General features: G+C 41.6%; 1 protein-coding gene across 5 annotated transcripts in view; it reads right to left on the bottom strand.

Annotated features, from left to right (window-relative positions):
• Window positions 1-15,504, bottom strand: part of GOLIM4 (golgi integral membrane protein 4) — a 77,521-nt gene extending 62,017 nt beyond the window's left edge. For 4 of the 5 annotated variants that reach the window (XM_008710311.2, XM_040621633.1, XM_040621634.1 and 1 more), the window contains exon 1: window positions 15,022-15,353. In XM_008710311.2, the coding sequence (XP_008708533.2) occupies window positions 15,022-15,208 (187 nt within the window). In that variant the 5' untranslated portion in view covers window positions 15,209-15,353. Of the gene's footprint in view, window positions 1-15,021 lie in introns of all 5 variants that reach the window. The other variant, XM_040621636.1, reaches the window with a different exon arrangement.
• Window positions 15,505-16,007: the final 503 nt, after the last annotated feature.

Genomic DNA, 16,007 nt, shown 5'->3' with positions numbered 1-16,007 from the left:
AAACAATGTTACTTTGAATTTTTATAAATTGTTCTCTAAAAGTTTTCTAACACAAATAATTCAGAGAGAATGTCAATGTCACTAACAATGAGAAAAAAATTTAAAATAGTCTTTATAAGTCATAAATATTAATTTTATTATCTTTAAAGTTAGCTTTATTATAAAATTGTTGTTAATATACAGAGCTAAATTTTCTTTTATATAAAATCACTTCTGCATATGTACCATGTTAAAATTAGGAAAAACAAATTCCCATAGGAGTTTGTGAGAGAATATGTTATAATGAAAAGAGCTTTTGAGAATTAGGGGGAAAAAAGGACACTATTTTAGTAATGGAAAAAAAATATGGTTAGAACTGTGGATACTGGCTGATAAATTCCAGACCTGCCACCAGCAAGCTTGTGAACTCTCAGATCAGCACTGTCCAATAGAAACACACTGTGAATCACATCTGTGATTTTTAAATTTCTAGTAGCCACATTTTAAAAAGAAGTATATGTGTACTGTAATATACTAATAATATCTAATGCAACACAGAACTTCACCATAGTGCCACCAAAACAATAAAGTCATGTTTTCGAAAAAAATATTTCACAATGCTTTAGTTTTGTGATTTTTAAAAAATTTTATTTATTTATTCAGAGAGCAAGCAAGCACGAGCAAGGGGCAGGGCACAGGCAGAGGACAGAAAATCTCAAACTGACTCCACTCTGAGAGCAGAGCTTGACACAGGACTTGATCTTACAACTGAGATCATGACCTGAGCAGAAATCAAGAGCCAGATGCTTACCCAACTGAGCCAGCCAGGCACCCCCAACGACGCTTTAGTTTTAACTTTTGAATTTAAATTATTTAGAATTTGAAATTCAGTTCCTCAGTCATACCAGCTGCATTCTAATGCTTCCGCCACACATGACCAGTGGCTACCATACTGGACAGCACAGGTCTCAGGTCATTCCATCTCTTAAAGTTTCACTTTCTTCATTGATAAACTGAAGAAGTTATTATTCGAGATACAGAATTCCCAGTGAGAATTTCTGCCAATGGAAGCCCACATGCCCCAATCAAAATGTGGGCCACTCACAATGCAGGAATGCAGACCACTGTCAAGGGATCTTTGGACTTTTCAAATAAAGTCAGAAATCTGGATGCTTATATAAAATATCTTTCTTTTTCCATGTAGACAACTACTGTGAAATTTTTCAGAGCACTGTGTGGGCCAAACCAAAACATATCCATATGCTACTCTTTGCAACCTGGGTTCTATAAACATTCTTTCCTGCTCTACCAATCTATGATTTATTAAGGAGTGATTTGACTTCTACATCTGGAAGCTAAAAAGCACAGCTGGAGAATCAGTTGAGTGGTGAGATTCAAAGCCCTCCTGTGAAGTCAAGGTGAAGCTACAGATGCTATCAGGAGGTGACAGCCTCTGATGGAAGTTAGCAGGATCCCAATGTGAAATTAAGCTCTGTCTACACCCCAGGATGCAGAGGAGTCTAAAAAAAGAATTTATTATTATTATTATTATTATTATTATTATTATTATTATTATTATTATTATTATTATTATTATTATTATTATTATTATTATTATTATTATTATTATTATTATTATTATTATTATTATTATTATTATTATTATTATTATTATTATTATTATTATTATTATTATTATTATTATTATTATTATTATTATTATTATTATTATTATTATTATTATTATTATTATTATTATTATTATTATTATTATTATTATTATTATTATTATTATTATTATTATTATTATTATTATTATTATTATTATTATTATTATTATTATTATTATTATTATTATTATTATTATTATTATTATTGTAAGGGACAGCCTTAGACCCTAATTTTGGATCAAGGGCAATAGCCAGAGATAGATGGAAAGGGTAATGAAGCCAAGTTTACCACAGCAAATATCACTCTTCTCACCATGGGGCCCAGTCCCTATGGAGCCTGTTTGGATCCTCCAGGCCATGTAAGATCCAAAACTGAAAAAGGTAAACTTGCCACTGACAATGGAAAGCTGCAGAGGTGAAGGAGGAAGTAGCAGCTTGGGCAGCTATCGGTACCTTCAGTGGACAAAAAGGGGGTGGGGGCAGGGAGTGGAACTGGAACTTATCAGTTCAGTTGTAAAAATGAACACTAGGGGTCATGTCACCCCCAGGAAGGACCTGAAAACCAAGGAACACATAGGCCTAGACTCAAGGGCTAGGAATGCTTGCTTATCATTCAAAGGAACCTGTAGGACAAGTAATTAATCAGCACTAAGGGAAGCTCTCACATATGGAACAAAGATATTTCTCAGATTCCAAGTCTCTTGAGATGGAACAGACCAAGGCGGGGGAGGGGGGAACCAAATGAAGTGGCACCATAAGTTATTAAGTAACATCTGCTACCATGACCCCATGGGCCTCCAATCAGCGTCCACCTTCTCAGAAGACCTCTGTCCCCAGTTCTGTCTTTAAAAACCCTCACATGCAAGCCATCAGGGAGTTCCAGGCTTTTGAGCATTAGCTGCCCCTTGTCCTGGGTGGTGCCATGCCAATAAATGGCCTTTCCTCACTGCAGAAGGCCAGGGTCAGTTTGTACCAGCTTGCTATGCAGCGGGTGGGCAAACTCTCATTTGTTCAGTTACAGAGGCAGGTGGACTCCAAGAAGATCAGTTCTCAAGTTCAGGTGAGTCACCATCTGGGAATATTCTTAACTGCTTAGCAGAATCCAAAAAGGATAGAGTTCCCTCGGAAGAGGTAAAGTCAGAAACTCTGTTTTGTGAATATTGTTAAAACCTCATTTTAGTTCCAGGGTGAGGGGACCTTGGAAACCGAGGATAACTAAGATCCCTGAGTTAGGATTCAAGCAATTTGAACATTAATCCCAAGTGTGTCACTGTCATGCTGTGTGACTTCTGTTTCCTCAAATTTAAAATGGTAATAATATAGTGTATTGCTTTTCCCTATATCTTGCTTCCAGAACTAAATGATATCAGGAATATAAATTTGGAAGGAATAAATTTCTCATGTAATTACAAGGTATTTTTTATTATTTACTAAGCAATTACTAGTGGATTCTAGGAATGCTGTTTATAAAGTGCCACTTAAGTCCCTAATCAGAAATCTCAAATTTGAGAGGGGTGGAGTGGGTTAGGGCTTTAGGGAAATAGCACTGAGCACTGACTACCCCATTACAAATTCAGCCACTTCTAGAGGATTCATGGGGTAGGACCAAGGGAGGTCAAATTCCAAGATGGACTTAAAAAGACCTCAGAAGAAGGAATTTGCCCTAAACCATAACCTTTTTTAGGTCACTGATGCTTTGAGGATCTGAGAAAAGCTACGGTTTCTGTCTTGGAAAAAGGCGCATATACAGAACTGACATATATTTTCAGGAAGTTCATGGACCCCCATGGATCCCAAATTGAAAACGCCACCCTTAAAGAAGAGAGGGTCACAGATGAGACACACAATATGGCCTTAAGAACGAGTTGTTGCTGGGTGGGAGGCAGTTTTGAGAACAGCTAGAGGCCTACAATAAAACAAAGTAGTCTTTCTTTAAAGATTCAGCCTCTACTCAAAGTACTGCTGCCATGGGACCCTCAGATAAAGACTTCTTGCGGTCTAAATAAGGAGCCTGATACTCACGCACAAAAGCATCATTCTAGCTAACTGGGTTAGTAGCTACATCCTCTAGCTTAATCCGAATGGGTACTAATCAACCCATGGAGCAAAAGATACAGGAGAAAAAAAAAAAAAAAAAACTATGCGAATTATTAAGCCTCCCTAAGAACCACACTGCACCTGTTAATACTACATTGTAGAATGTGTAGAGAATTTTTTTACATTTTGGTTTTTGGGACATAGAATAAAGACTGGTGGGGTGCCTGGGTGGCATAGTCGTTAAGCATCTGCCTTCGGCTCAGGGCGTGATCCCGGCGTTATGGGATGGAGCCTCACATCAGGCTCCTCCGCTATGAGCCTGCTTCTTCCTCTCCCACTCCCCCTGCCTGTGTTCCCTCTCTCGCTGGCTGTCTCTGTCAAATAAATAAATAAAATCTTTAAAAAAAAAAAAAAGAATAAAGACTGGTGAAGGACAGCTGGGTGAAAGGCAGGCAGGAACAAGGCCCTACCCTTTCCCCTCTACCCGAACCCTAAGAGGAAACCACCCTTAAAAGGATTTTACAACACCCTGGAAGAAGAACTCCACCCTTTCCCACGTGATAGATAGAAGACAAAAACCTGACTGGGTAACAGGCTCATGGAGGGTTAATCAGATTAAAACAGCCTGCCAACAAGCCAATAAAAGCCCCTAGACTGGGTGGCTCAGTCAGGTAAGTGTCTGCCCTTGGCTCAGGTCTCCATCCCAGCGTCCTGGGATCCAGCCCCATGTCAGGCTCCCTGCTCAGAGTCTGCTTCTCCTTCTCTCTCTCTCTCTGTCCCTGCTTGTGCTCTCTCACTCACTCTCTCTCAAATAAAATAAAATAAAATAAAATAAAATAAAAACAAAAAACCTCCTAGACTCAAAAACTCCTGTGGCAACCCTCTTGGGTCCCTTCCCTCTTCAGGAGCTTTGTACTATCACTCAATAAACTTTGCTCCCCACCACTCTGTCTGGTCTACCTCTTCATTCTTCAAAGTGGCGTGACCAAGAACCACGGGCACTAAAGGAAAAGAGATCCTGTGATATGACCACATATCACAAGGGACTTAAGGGTAACCATGTGAATATCACAAAAGAAAAGACGTCCACAACCCAGAGTATCAGGGAATATCATGGCAGCAATCTGGCACTCACATAGGTAGCAGTGGGACAGGAAAAGCATCACCTTCCTTCACAGAAGGAAAAAATTCACAGAATTTCACAGAAATTCAACTTCAACTTTTCACTGACAAGGAGAGAACTCTCCTTGATTCCTTTCCCATAGTAACTGTGAGATAACATTTGTTGTTCTAAGCCAATTCAGCTGGGGGATAATTTGCTATGCGATAGGATAACCAATACAGACTTTTGGAGTAGGGTGTGTCCACCACAAAAATCTGAAAGGTGAACATCTTTGGAACTGTATAATGGGCCTTAAGAAGAGTGTGAAAGTGCCTTAAACATAATTGTTTGCAGAATTTTGGACTTTGAAGAGACTGTAGGAAGAGCATTAATGAAAATGAGGAAAATTTTATTGGAAACTGTAATTATGTAGTGGCAAAAGGTTTAACAATACCCCCACTTATGTAGAGTTACATGACCTGCAGTCACTTGCAGTTATGAGAAGTAAAAAAAATGTGCTGAATAAACTGGGCAATTTAGCTGAGACTTCCCAGCAAAATGTTGGAAGATGCTACCTGGTTTCTTCTTGCTGATTACAGTAAACTGAGAAGATAAATTGAGGGAAGAACAGCTAAACAAAAAGGAAGCAGGACTTGATAGTTTTGAAAATTCTCAGCATCTCTGGACAGCAAACAAGGCTGAAATTCAGAAATAGCTTCCACGCAAAGACCAATTCCAGAGAATCGTCAGAGAAAACAGGGTCTAAAGATAAGGCAGAGGATGTGGCTTTAGAAATCCTTGTTAAGACCTTAGAAATGTGGTCCCCCCCCCTTTTTTTAGAGAGAAAGAGAGAGAGAGCACGCATGCATGTGCAAGCAGGGAGAGGGAGAGAGAGAATCCCAAGCAGGCTCTACACCAGCATGGAGCCCGACGCAGGGCTCGATCTCAGTACCCCGCATGATCTGAGCTGAAATCAAGAGTTGGAGGCTTAACTGACTGAGCCACTCAGGAGCCCCAGAAATGTGGCCTCTTAAAGAGCTATTCAGTCAGACCGTAGGGTCTCCTAAAAGCTTAAGGGTATGACACAGAGATCCTATCAACATACCTTTCGAAAGTAAAAGGTCACTGCCTGCCCCTTGTCTCAGCAGAAGCCCCAAGTAGAGAAGGATTTATCGCCAAGAAATATGTGGGTATGGTTTTTGTCTAATAGAGTTAAACCCCAAGTTTCACAGGAGACTGACAAAAGTTTTGAGAGTATTTTATCACCAGAAACCCTGCTAGAAGTCTAGGAGCTTCTTTTTTTTTTTTTTAAGGATTTTATTTATTTGAGAGAGTGAGTGAGAGAGCACAAACAGGGGCAGAGGGAGAGAGAGGGAGAATGAAAGGAATAGAGCCTGTACTAAATGAAAAAAGGCCATACATCCCCCCAAGTTTTACTGTCAGTAAGCAGGCTGAGAAAACTCAGCGGCAAAACACATGCTACCTTTCATGAAAAAGGAAAGATGACTCAGAGAGTGAAGCTAGTAGCCCAAGGAGTAGACTCGAGAGCCATGGAGAATCATCCCCAGGTCTGGAAATCTAGTCAGGGAACATCTGCTTGGCTGGATTTCAGAATTGCTATGGACCAGTGACTCCTACATACCACACATCTATCCACTTTTGAACAAAACAGATAGATATCGTATGCCTGCCTCATTGTTGTATGTCGGTTGTATTGAGGTCAGTATCTTGACTCTAGTTTCACAGATACAGAGATGACAAGGAACTGTACTTAAGGAATGATATCCAAGGAGCCTCACCCATGCCCAGACCAAGCTTAGATGACGTCTGGATTTACAGCTGGTGCTCACCTACATAGTGAAGACAAGTTACTTTTCATCTTCTTATGAAAGTGATGCTTGACATCAGTGCAAACTAATGTGTTTATAGCATCAGATCTTTAAAAAAAGGATATAAAATCCTTTTAAAAATCAATATGTGTTAATAGATTGAGAGATTATAGATTTAATCTCACTAATGTAAAACTTAATAAACTATTCACACTAAACAAGTAAAAAAGTAATTAACAGCTGCTCAATTTTAATCTATTTAGAATATCTACTATATAGCATCATAGCTATTGTTGAGATCATATAAGCAATGTCAAAGATCTCTTAAGTATCTTAATTTGCAGATTTTTTTGTTATTTATGACAAAAATTCCACTTAAAGAAGGGGTTTAAATATGTGAAATGGGAAATAAAATGTTCGACTCTCCTAAAATGATTATATATTTTTCTTAAACTCGCTCTCAACAGAAAGGAAATAGTGTCATTCAAATGTGCTACAATGCCTTATCTTTCAAAATGACAGCCCATCTTTACTTTTTTATTCACAATCTATCATATTGTGACATTTTATATATGAAAAAATAGTTAAGGCAATATTTTTAAAAATGTCATACTGTTTTAAAGAGCAATTTATTTCATGCCCACATCCCTCCAGGCTATGAGCCTATTAGTGAGGTTTATTAGTGAAGGGCAATGACTGGCATGTCCTCTGAATAAGCACTCCCTGGCCAATAAAAACAAAGAACACAAATATGCCATTCAGAAATACACAGCATTGTTTAAAAATAGCAGCACGCATTTCTGCTGCTGCTGAGAAGAGGGTGCTGGTCTCCAGAGACAGCGGAGGAATGCTCTGTTGTATTGGAAGTCAGCATATGTGGACTTGAGATACATGATACATGATTCATCCGTTTCAGGATTGTTTCTTTAACTGGAGGATTCAATGGCTGCAGCAGAGTCATTCAGTTAATGCACTGCTGAAGTACAGACAGGCAGGTGCTCAGACACGACTTCTCACCTTACGCGTGCGACACCGGCCCAGGTACCGCGTGCTGCCAAATTTCACTTTTTCCCCTAAAATCAGCTTCTTAAAAACACCCTTTACACTCCCACCTTGTAAATGGAAAATATGATTTACATGCTATTAATGGATATAGTGACTGTAAACTTTAAATGCAATAAAACAACAAACAATTATTAAATTCTAGCTATCAAACTGGTGGCTGCCCTTATTCAGTTCTCTGAGAAAAACAAATGAGTAACTACATCTAAGACAGAGATTCTAGCATCAGACTAAGAGGTTCTCCTTGATTTGTCAAGAAAACGCTGAAAGGGAATTCAAAGGGCCTTAAGGTTTTTATTATATGATTCAATGTTATTTAATGCAGCATTTGCACACCACCTAAAATCAACTCCGTATCAACCAAAATTACCTTTTGTAACAGCAGCAAATGTCCTATACTCTGGAAATGCTGCATCAAATAATCATCCTGTTACCCCTGATTCTAAATTTTATCTTGACTCTTCATATGACCCACCTAACCTACTTTCTCAAAACCATCAATATTGTCACGAGACGCACTAAAATAATTCTGAGGGCAATGGAGTGCTGCGGAAAGAACACAGCTGGGAAGTTACATTAGGGTTCTAAGCTCCGTTTCCTTAGATTTGACCTTGACACTAGCAAGTTAATTAACCCCTCTGAGCCTCAGATTGCTCACTCACATTAACGTGCTTATGTCACTATTACAAGAAAAAACGCACGTAACATGCTTAACATGGCACCTGAACCCGGTAGACATTCAACAAATGTTATGTATTTAAAATACTTTAATTTCATCAAATTAATTTTTAAAATTCTATCAAAATACATTCACTTTAAGTAACAGTGGCTTGAAAGGAAAAAATAGTTTGCCACTCCTCTTTTATAATAAAGTTGTATTATATATAACTTTTACTTCCAAAGCTACAAAATCCACAAAGCATTGACTGGCAAAAGTAGCAAAAACATTTTGTCCTCAATGATAAAATAAAAACACTTATTTGTCAAAATGAAAAACAGCAACTCTCAGTTAATACCACCTAAGCGTACGCAGGCCTTTTCTCTCTAAAAGAAAAGAAGAAGAAAAAGAAAAAGGAAAAGAGAAAGAAAAAGAAAAAGAAAGGGTCAGTACAGTAGAAAAACAGAGTGAGAATGTCTTAGATAAAAGTTTCAGCCAAGTTGGCACTTAGCTCTGAAAAGAGCCACATTTAGGCCACAACTAGCAACACTATTGCCTACTAGATGCAGTAAACAGCCAGCAAAATAAAAAGCAGCTCAATGCCAGTCCAGCAAGAGTAGTCCTGGTCACCTAATAAATGCAGTAGTAATGCGCTGCAGGACCCGTGCTAGTCATTTTGGATGTATGATTTACAATCTATACAAGTGTGCAAAATAGACATTGTTATCCTCATTTCAACATGAAGAAACTGAAGTCCAGAGGTGTTACTTGCCTGTTCAAGGTCTCTACCTGTGAACACCAGAGCTGTACTTAAACAGTATTCGATGCCAAAACCAATCTCCTTTCCCTAGTCCCTGTTTCTCTTTTTTTAGACATAAACATGTGAACAAGAATATTCCTCAATGCTTTGAAAAGTCATAAACTGATAGCAGTCCCCTGTTCCCTATTTCCTTCTTTTAGTTTCTCTCAAATTGGTTGCGTATCAGTTCACCAACTCCAAGTCCATTCGTTAAGTCGCTGAAACCTGTCTGGTGCCCCAGCCCTATAAGAAACTGTCCTTGGAAAGGCAGAAGAATATAAAGTCAAGGCAAGGCTTCCAATTTATCTGGGACTTAAACTGAAGGCTCACAAATGAGAAATTCTCTTATGTGGTCAACCAAAATGGGCATATGTTCTAATTTACAGGGATGACTAAAGCAGACACAATATGGAGAATCATACAAATTTGTGCAAATCATATATATTTAACAGAATGCTTAATTGAGTCAGATTTTCACAAAGTACCTAGAAGCTTTCATCTTTTATTCAGGGAATGCATTTTAAAGGCAGGGATTTACATATAAATAAAAACTACTGAACTGAAAGAGTATTTAATTCTGTTCTATTTTTTTTTAATGAAAATGTTCATCTAATGAGCAGTATCTAACTGATGTTTATAAGGCCTAACTTTGCACTTGAAGATGAGTATACCTAACCACAGACAGCCCACACTCGTGGTTCTAAATCACTGAGTTCTGTGAACCACTCTGTTGTACGGTCCAAAATGTAAGCCTTATACTTAGAAGCATTGTATGCCAGCTAACATGATCAATCCTCATGACAACCTATTATAAGCATTATTATTCTGATTATTACATATGATAAAAGGGAGTCGCAAAAAAGTAACTTGCCCAACATCACACAGCCGGTAAAAAAAAAAGATAGCCAGGCTTGCAGCCCAAGTGCTCTCACTCCGCAGCCTGCATCCACTACACTTCACTGCCCACTGCATAGAACCACATTCATAAGCAGACAGAAAATACCACAAAGGTATAGACCGACTCTCTACTGAGCGCCTACTATGTGCCAGGCACTGGAGATGAAGGAAAGCCTGGCCCTGAGCTGAAGGAGACTTTTATTCTTTTTTAAGCAGATTCAGGGTAGGCTGAAAATAACGAGTTGCCAGTTCCAATGTGATATGTTCATGCTCAGGCTAGTGTGCCATCCTGTGTTAGGAGAACACAATGCAAGGGACAACTAACTTAAATAACAGTATGAGTCCAGGACCCTGGGATCATGACTCCAGCCCAAGGCAGATGCTTAACCGACTGAGCCACCCAGGTGCCTACTAAATAGTTGTAATAAACTTATCTGGAACAGGAGCGGAGGAAACATTATATAAACGTTTTCTTTTTTTTTTTTTAATTAATAATGATTTTTTATTATATTATGTTAGTCACCATACAGTACATCCCCGGTTTTCGATGTAAGGCTCGATGATTCATTAGTTGTGTATAACACCCAGTGCACCATGCAATATGTGCCCTCCTTACTACCCATCACCGGTCTATCCCATTCCCCCACCCCCCTCCCCTCTGTAGCCCTCAGTTTGTTTCTCATAGTCCATAGTCTTTCATGTTTCATTCCCCCTTCTGATTACCCCCCCTTCCTTTATCCCTTTCTTCCCCTACTGATCATTCTAGTTCTTATGTTCCATAGATGAGAGAAATCATATGATAGTTGTCTTTCTCTGCTTGACTTATTTCACTAAGCATTATCTCCTCCAGTGCCGTCCATGTTGTAGCAAATGTTGAGAACTCATTCTTTCTGACTGCTGAGTAATATTCCATTGTATATATGGACCACAACTTCTTAATCCAGTCATCTGTTGCAGGGCATCTCGGCTCCTTCCACGATTTAGCTATTGTGGACATTGCTGCTATGAACATTGGGGTGCATATGGCCCTTCTCTTCACTACGTCTGTATCTTTGGGGTAAACACCCAGTAGCGCAATGGCTGGATCATAGGGTAGCTCAATTTTTAACTTTTTAAGGGACCTCCACACGGTTTTCCAGAGTGGCTGTACCAACTTGCATTCCCACCAACAATGTAGGAGGGATCCCCTTTCTCCACATCCTCTCCAACAATTGTTTATAAACGTTTTCTTAATGGTTTCTGGCCATCACTGGAAAGACCAAAAGCACTGCAAAAATGTAATGCAGTGTTTCAGGAATGAGGGGCTATCTGTCCCTACTTTTAAAAAATTTGAACAGTTCTATCTCTATTCCAGATCCTATTACACAAAGTTATTGCCTACCACTAGAAGTTACACCCTCTTCTTATCTGATATGACACAGAAGAGAGTTAATCAGTAATCCTACTTTAATATTTTAAGTTTAAACTGTCAGTGAAGGTCCCTTCTCCAGAGGAAAGTACTTGGATTTATGTCCATTCACCTGTTTCCTTTGATGTTCAATCAGGTACAATAAAAGGAGGTAGCCAATTATAAAAAAAATTTTGTCAATTTTAAGACTTTTACCCATAACAAACCTGGGAAGAGAAAGACGTGAAATACCTCACCTCAAACAGGGACCATGATGATAATAACATATCATCTTTAATGAGCAGTACCTACTATGTGCCAGGTATGTGCTAGGAGCTTCATAGGTATTCATTATTTTATCCTCACATTATCCCTATGAAATAGATCATTCTAATCTCCATTGTATAGAAAAGAAAAATGAGGACCAAGTTCACCCGGAAAGTTGCAGGACTAGAATTTGAATCACATGCTGGGGTAAAAGCAACAACAAAACCCTTCGATGTCTTTACGGCCAAACAAAGTAAATTTGTGAAGTGGCTTAAGATCACAGGGCTGTAGTTCTCACCCTGGGCTGCATACTGTAATCACCTGGGGAGGACACATTGTGGGTTTCACCCCCATAGGCTGTGACTGAGTTGGTTTGGGAGCTGCCCACGTGATTCTAATGGGCAGTCGGAGCTAAGAACCACGGTGTGTAGACACAGAGAATGGGGCATGACCCACCTGAAGGCAGTTTCAAAAAAATTTAAGAGGTTAAGTAAACACTGGGCTGGTCAAAGGTTGTAACTACTGCCTCTGCCACCAAGATGTCACCTCTGCCCCACTGCTCTGTATAATTAACGTGCAGCAGAAGTGGGAGAGAAGTAAACAGATATACTGTCTGGCAGACACAGACATTTGTTTTTACTGGAGAGGGGGCTGCTTAGTCTTAGAACGTTCCTCAGGTCACCCCTCACTGTCTCCTATTTATGGAACGGGTCTACTACAAAAGGCCCTTGGAGTTAGACATAACCTACTTCTAAAATAATCTCTGGAGTACAACCATTCTTAAACTGAAGATGACCTAAATATGCTCACTTAACAAATGCATACCTTCAGATTACGGGGCCAAACTACTTAAACATTTGAAGAGTCCTAGATTTTTTTTTTTTTAAAGAGGCCATTCATAATTAACTCTGATCTTAATCCAAGCCAGGTCAATAGATCTCACTTAACTAAACAAGTCCTAAGAATGGAGAGCCTAATGCCCTCGAAACAAATCTGTGCAGGTGGTACAACATAGTGCTGCTGAGGAAAATGTCATTTGTCATTGGCAAAGGGGAGCAAAAGCTGCGTACCATCAGAAGAATCTTCATTAAATGGCCTGCAGATGTGAAAGCCAAAATAAATGCTATAGAAATTAATCGTGAATCCATTAAAAAAAAAGAAACTGTTGTCTGCTTAGGAAAGAATTCTTCATGTATAACCATATTATAATTGTTGCAGCACCACAATTCAAGAGGAAATGGCAAAATACATTAAGAAACGGACTTTAAGGCCACTCAAACTAGCTACATTTTTTCATCTCCTGCTACAAAACAAATGTTGTACATTTTAATGGCCTTGTATTACCACTTACCACCACTCTCCCCCACTACCACCACCAAAAGAAAGCAAATAAAAGAAGAAAAGAAATTGAGATTGATTTTCAAAATGAAATACTGCAAATACAGGCCATGACTCAGAAATCAGGGCCTCAGTCAATCAGTTCCAGCATTGGCTCCTGAGGCAAAACCTCTACTTGGGCAAAATATTTTGTTGTTTTGTTTTGTTTTGTTTCAAAAAGCAGAGACAGGGAAGCAAAGCCTGAGAAAGCAGACAAAAGTGCTAGGATTAATTTTCTCACCACAGTTCAAGATAACAGCTGTTTGTTGACTGAATACATATATATTGATTCCCTCATGAGTGTCAGGCACTGTACAGTGCTGAGGATGTATTGGTGAACTGGACGGTGTCTGTTTGCATGGGTCTCCTAAACTCAGACACCAAGGCACTAATCTCATATAATCCACCATACACGCCCCTTCCAGCCACATGTGTGAAAACCCAGTTCTGCCCTTGTAGTACTATTAGATGGCAAATTTTCCCCTTTGTCTAACTGTACTGAACTTCATAGGGAAACCACGAATGTCTTCTAAGTAAATAAGTAAATACATAAATATCCAGAATTCGTATAGCAACAATAAGTCATGGGTAAATTTCAGCAAGTTTAAAGAAAAATTTTCTTAATCTAAGTCTGTATCCAAACAGGTTTTCCTTTTGAACCAAACCCAGCTCACATATTTTCACTGCCTGTGGCTATGCAGCTTCAATAAGCTAAAAATACTTCCCTTTCTTCTAAGTTGGGAAGAGAAAATAAGACCAAGCAATCAGCCGCATGTCATTTTCTCTCATTTTAATTTTTTTTTACTAGAAAACACTCAAAATAGCTGAACCAACGAAAAGGCATCTGTTTTCTATTTGTATACACATACACTGACACAAACATGCATCCAGCTTGTATCTTCCCAGTAATATGAAATAAGCTCTATTTGCATTATCAGCAAAGACTGTCAACATTTCACTACTCACAGCTTTCTAGTACTGTTTTTTTGGTTGGGGAGAGGACTGCATAAGTGTTGAAAACTAGACACAAGTACAAGTAAAAGCTTTCAAAAAATATGTATAGGATGACTGTGCTCTTAAGACCACAGGGTGCTTACTTTGCAATCACGCATCATTTACGTTTCTGAAATTTACATTAAATGAGATCTAAAATAGAAGGACAGGAACTTTAAATCTTTCTGCAGGTCTTGCTCAAGTTGGGTTCACTGTATCTGATAGAATGAAAAACTGTGTTTCTCCTCTTGGACTTCTCAAGGCTAATTGCAAAATACACAACACACATACACCCTTACCTCCGTAATAAACTAAAAGCTCCTCAGGAAGACAAACTTTTTTTCCCCAAAAAAGATACCTGCAGGATGGTGAACAGTAGTAGTGTGGACTTTTCCAACACTCCCAACATCTCTAAAGTCACCCTATTAAGTTAACAGAAACTAGCAGGTCTAGGTTCCATTCGACTGGGCCATTAGTTTGGGCAGCTAGGTCAAGGCTAAATTTCCCTTAAAAAACAGCATAGTTTGAGAAATCACTGCCAAACTCTCCATTTCTTGGCAAAGTCAACTGCAAAGCGAATACCCAGCAACCGAGACCATGCCCCTCCGGGATGGGCTGGCAGAAACGGGGTAAGGGCTACTGGTCGGCCTGCCCAGACTACAGCTGGGCCATTGACAAGCGCTGGGGTAAAGCTCTCAGCGGCCGCCGGCCCACCCAACGTCCAGCGGACCCGCGGCTGGTGCCACCAATTTCAAACGTAACCGCCGGAGGAAGTGGGAGGAGGGGATGTCATCTCCCTTGACGCTTCGGGGACCCGGTGGCCATGCAGGGCTCGCCTCTGATGTCCGTGACGGTCAGAGGAGGCACCCGCAGTACCAACGTCTCAGCAAAGCCACTTTTCCAGTCGGGGCGGGAGGCGCGGGGCGAAGTTGGCCACCGGCCGCGCGCGTCCCGTTAACCGTACCTTGTAACTGGGCGGAAAGGGACTCCTGGTGCTGCTGGTACTTGAGCGACACCGCCTCGGCTTTCCGCAGCTGCGTCTGCAGCTCGTAGTAGAGCATCGCGCCGTAGAGAAAGCCGAACACCACGGTCAGCAGCAGCAGCGTCTGGAAAATCCGCTTTTGCTTTCGGGAGCACATCCCGTTTCCCATAGTCCCGCCTGGACCCCGCGCCGCGGCCGCCCCCGCCGCCGCCGTCCCTTCTTCCCCTATGCCGGAGCGAGCGCCTCAGCAGCGGCCGCCGCAGGAGGTGGCCGGACGCAGCATGAGGAGGAGACGCGAGACACAAAAGCGGGGCCCGAAGGGAAGTGGCGCCCGCTCAGCCCCCGCGCGCCACGGGGCGCGCAGCCATCGACGCCGCCTGGGCAGCGGCCGCCAAACTTTTGCGAGGCTGGCTCTCCGCGAGTGCCCGGGCCCGAGAGGGGGCCCTCCGCATACTTCCGAGCGAACTGTGCCCGCGCCGGTCCCCAGACGCCGCCTGCCTTTTTTCCTCCTCCCCACTTTTTGGCTCGGCTGCCCCCGGCGGCGCTTGGAGTCCCGCCCCGGCCGCTCCCCGCCCCCTCGCGGCGGCTCCCACTGCGCGACTTTGTTGCCACCAGAAGGAGGGGGTGCGCGCCCAACAAAGGGTCCCGGCTCCAGGCGGCGCCTTCGCGCGCGGCCCGCCGGGGTAGGTGGACGGGCGGGGGCCGGCCGGCGCGGCCGGGTTTGGGGGATGGCGGGCCGGTGTCACTGACGGGGCTGCCGAACCTTGGCCGCCGCCGCCTCCCACCCAACTTACGTGTCACCCACGGCCCCGCTATTCTGGCCAACGGGATTCCGGGAGGAAGTCCCACTCGGGCTCCCCGCTCATTGGGCCCGTCCGAGCCGCCGCTCCCTCCCTTCGGGGAGGCAGTGCGGGGCTCGATTGGACGCCCGCTTTGTCCGTCCGACCCCGGGGCCGCGCCTTCCCTCC

This window comes from Ursus maritimus, unplaced genomic scaffold, assembly GCF_017311325.1.
Source record: "Ursus maritimus isolate PB19 unplaced genomic scaffold, ASM1731132v1 scaffold_4, whole genome shotgun sequence".
In the NCBI taxonomy this organism is placed as follows: Eukaryota; Metazoa; Chordata; class Mammalia; order Carnivora; family Ursidae; genus Ursus; species Ursus maritimus.
This window is presented reverse-complemented; position numbering and strand designations above follow the sequence as displayed.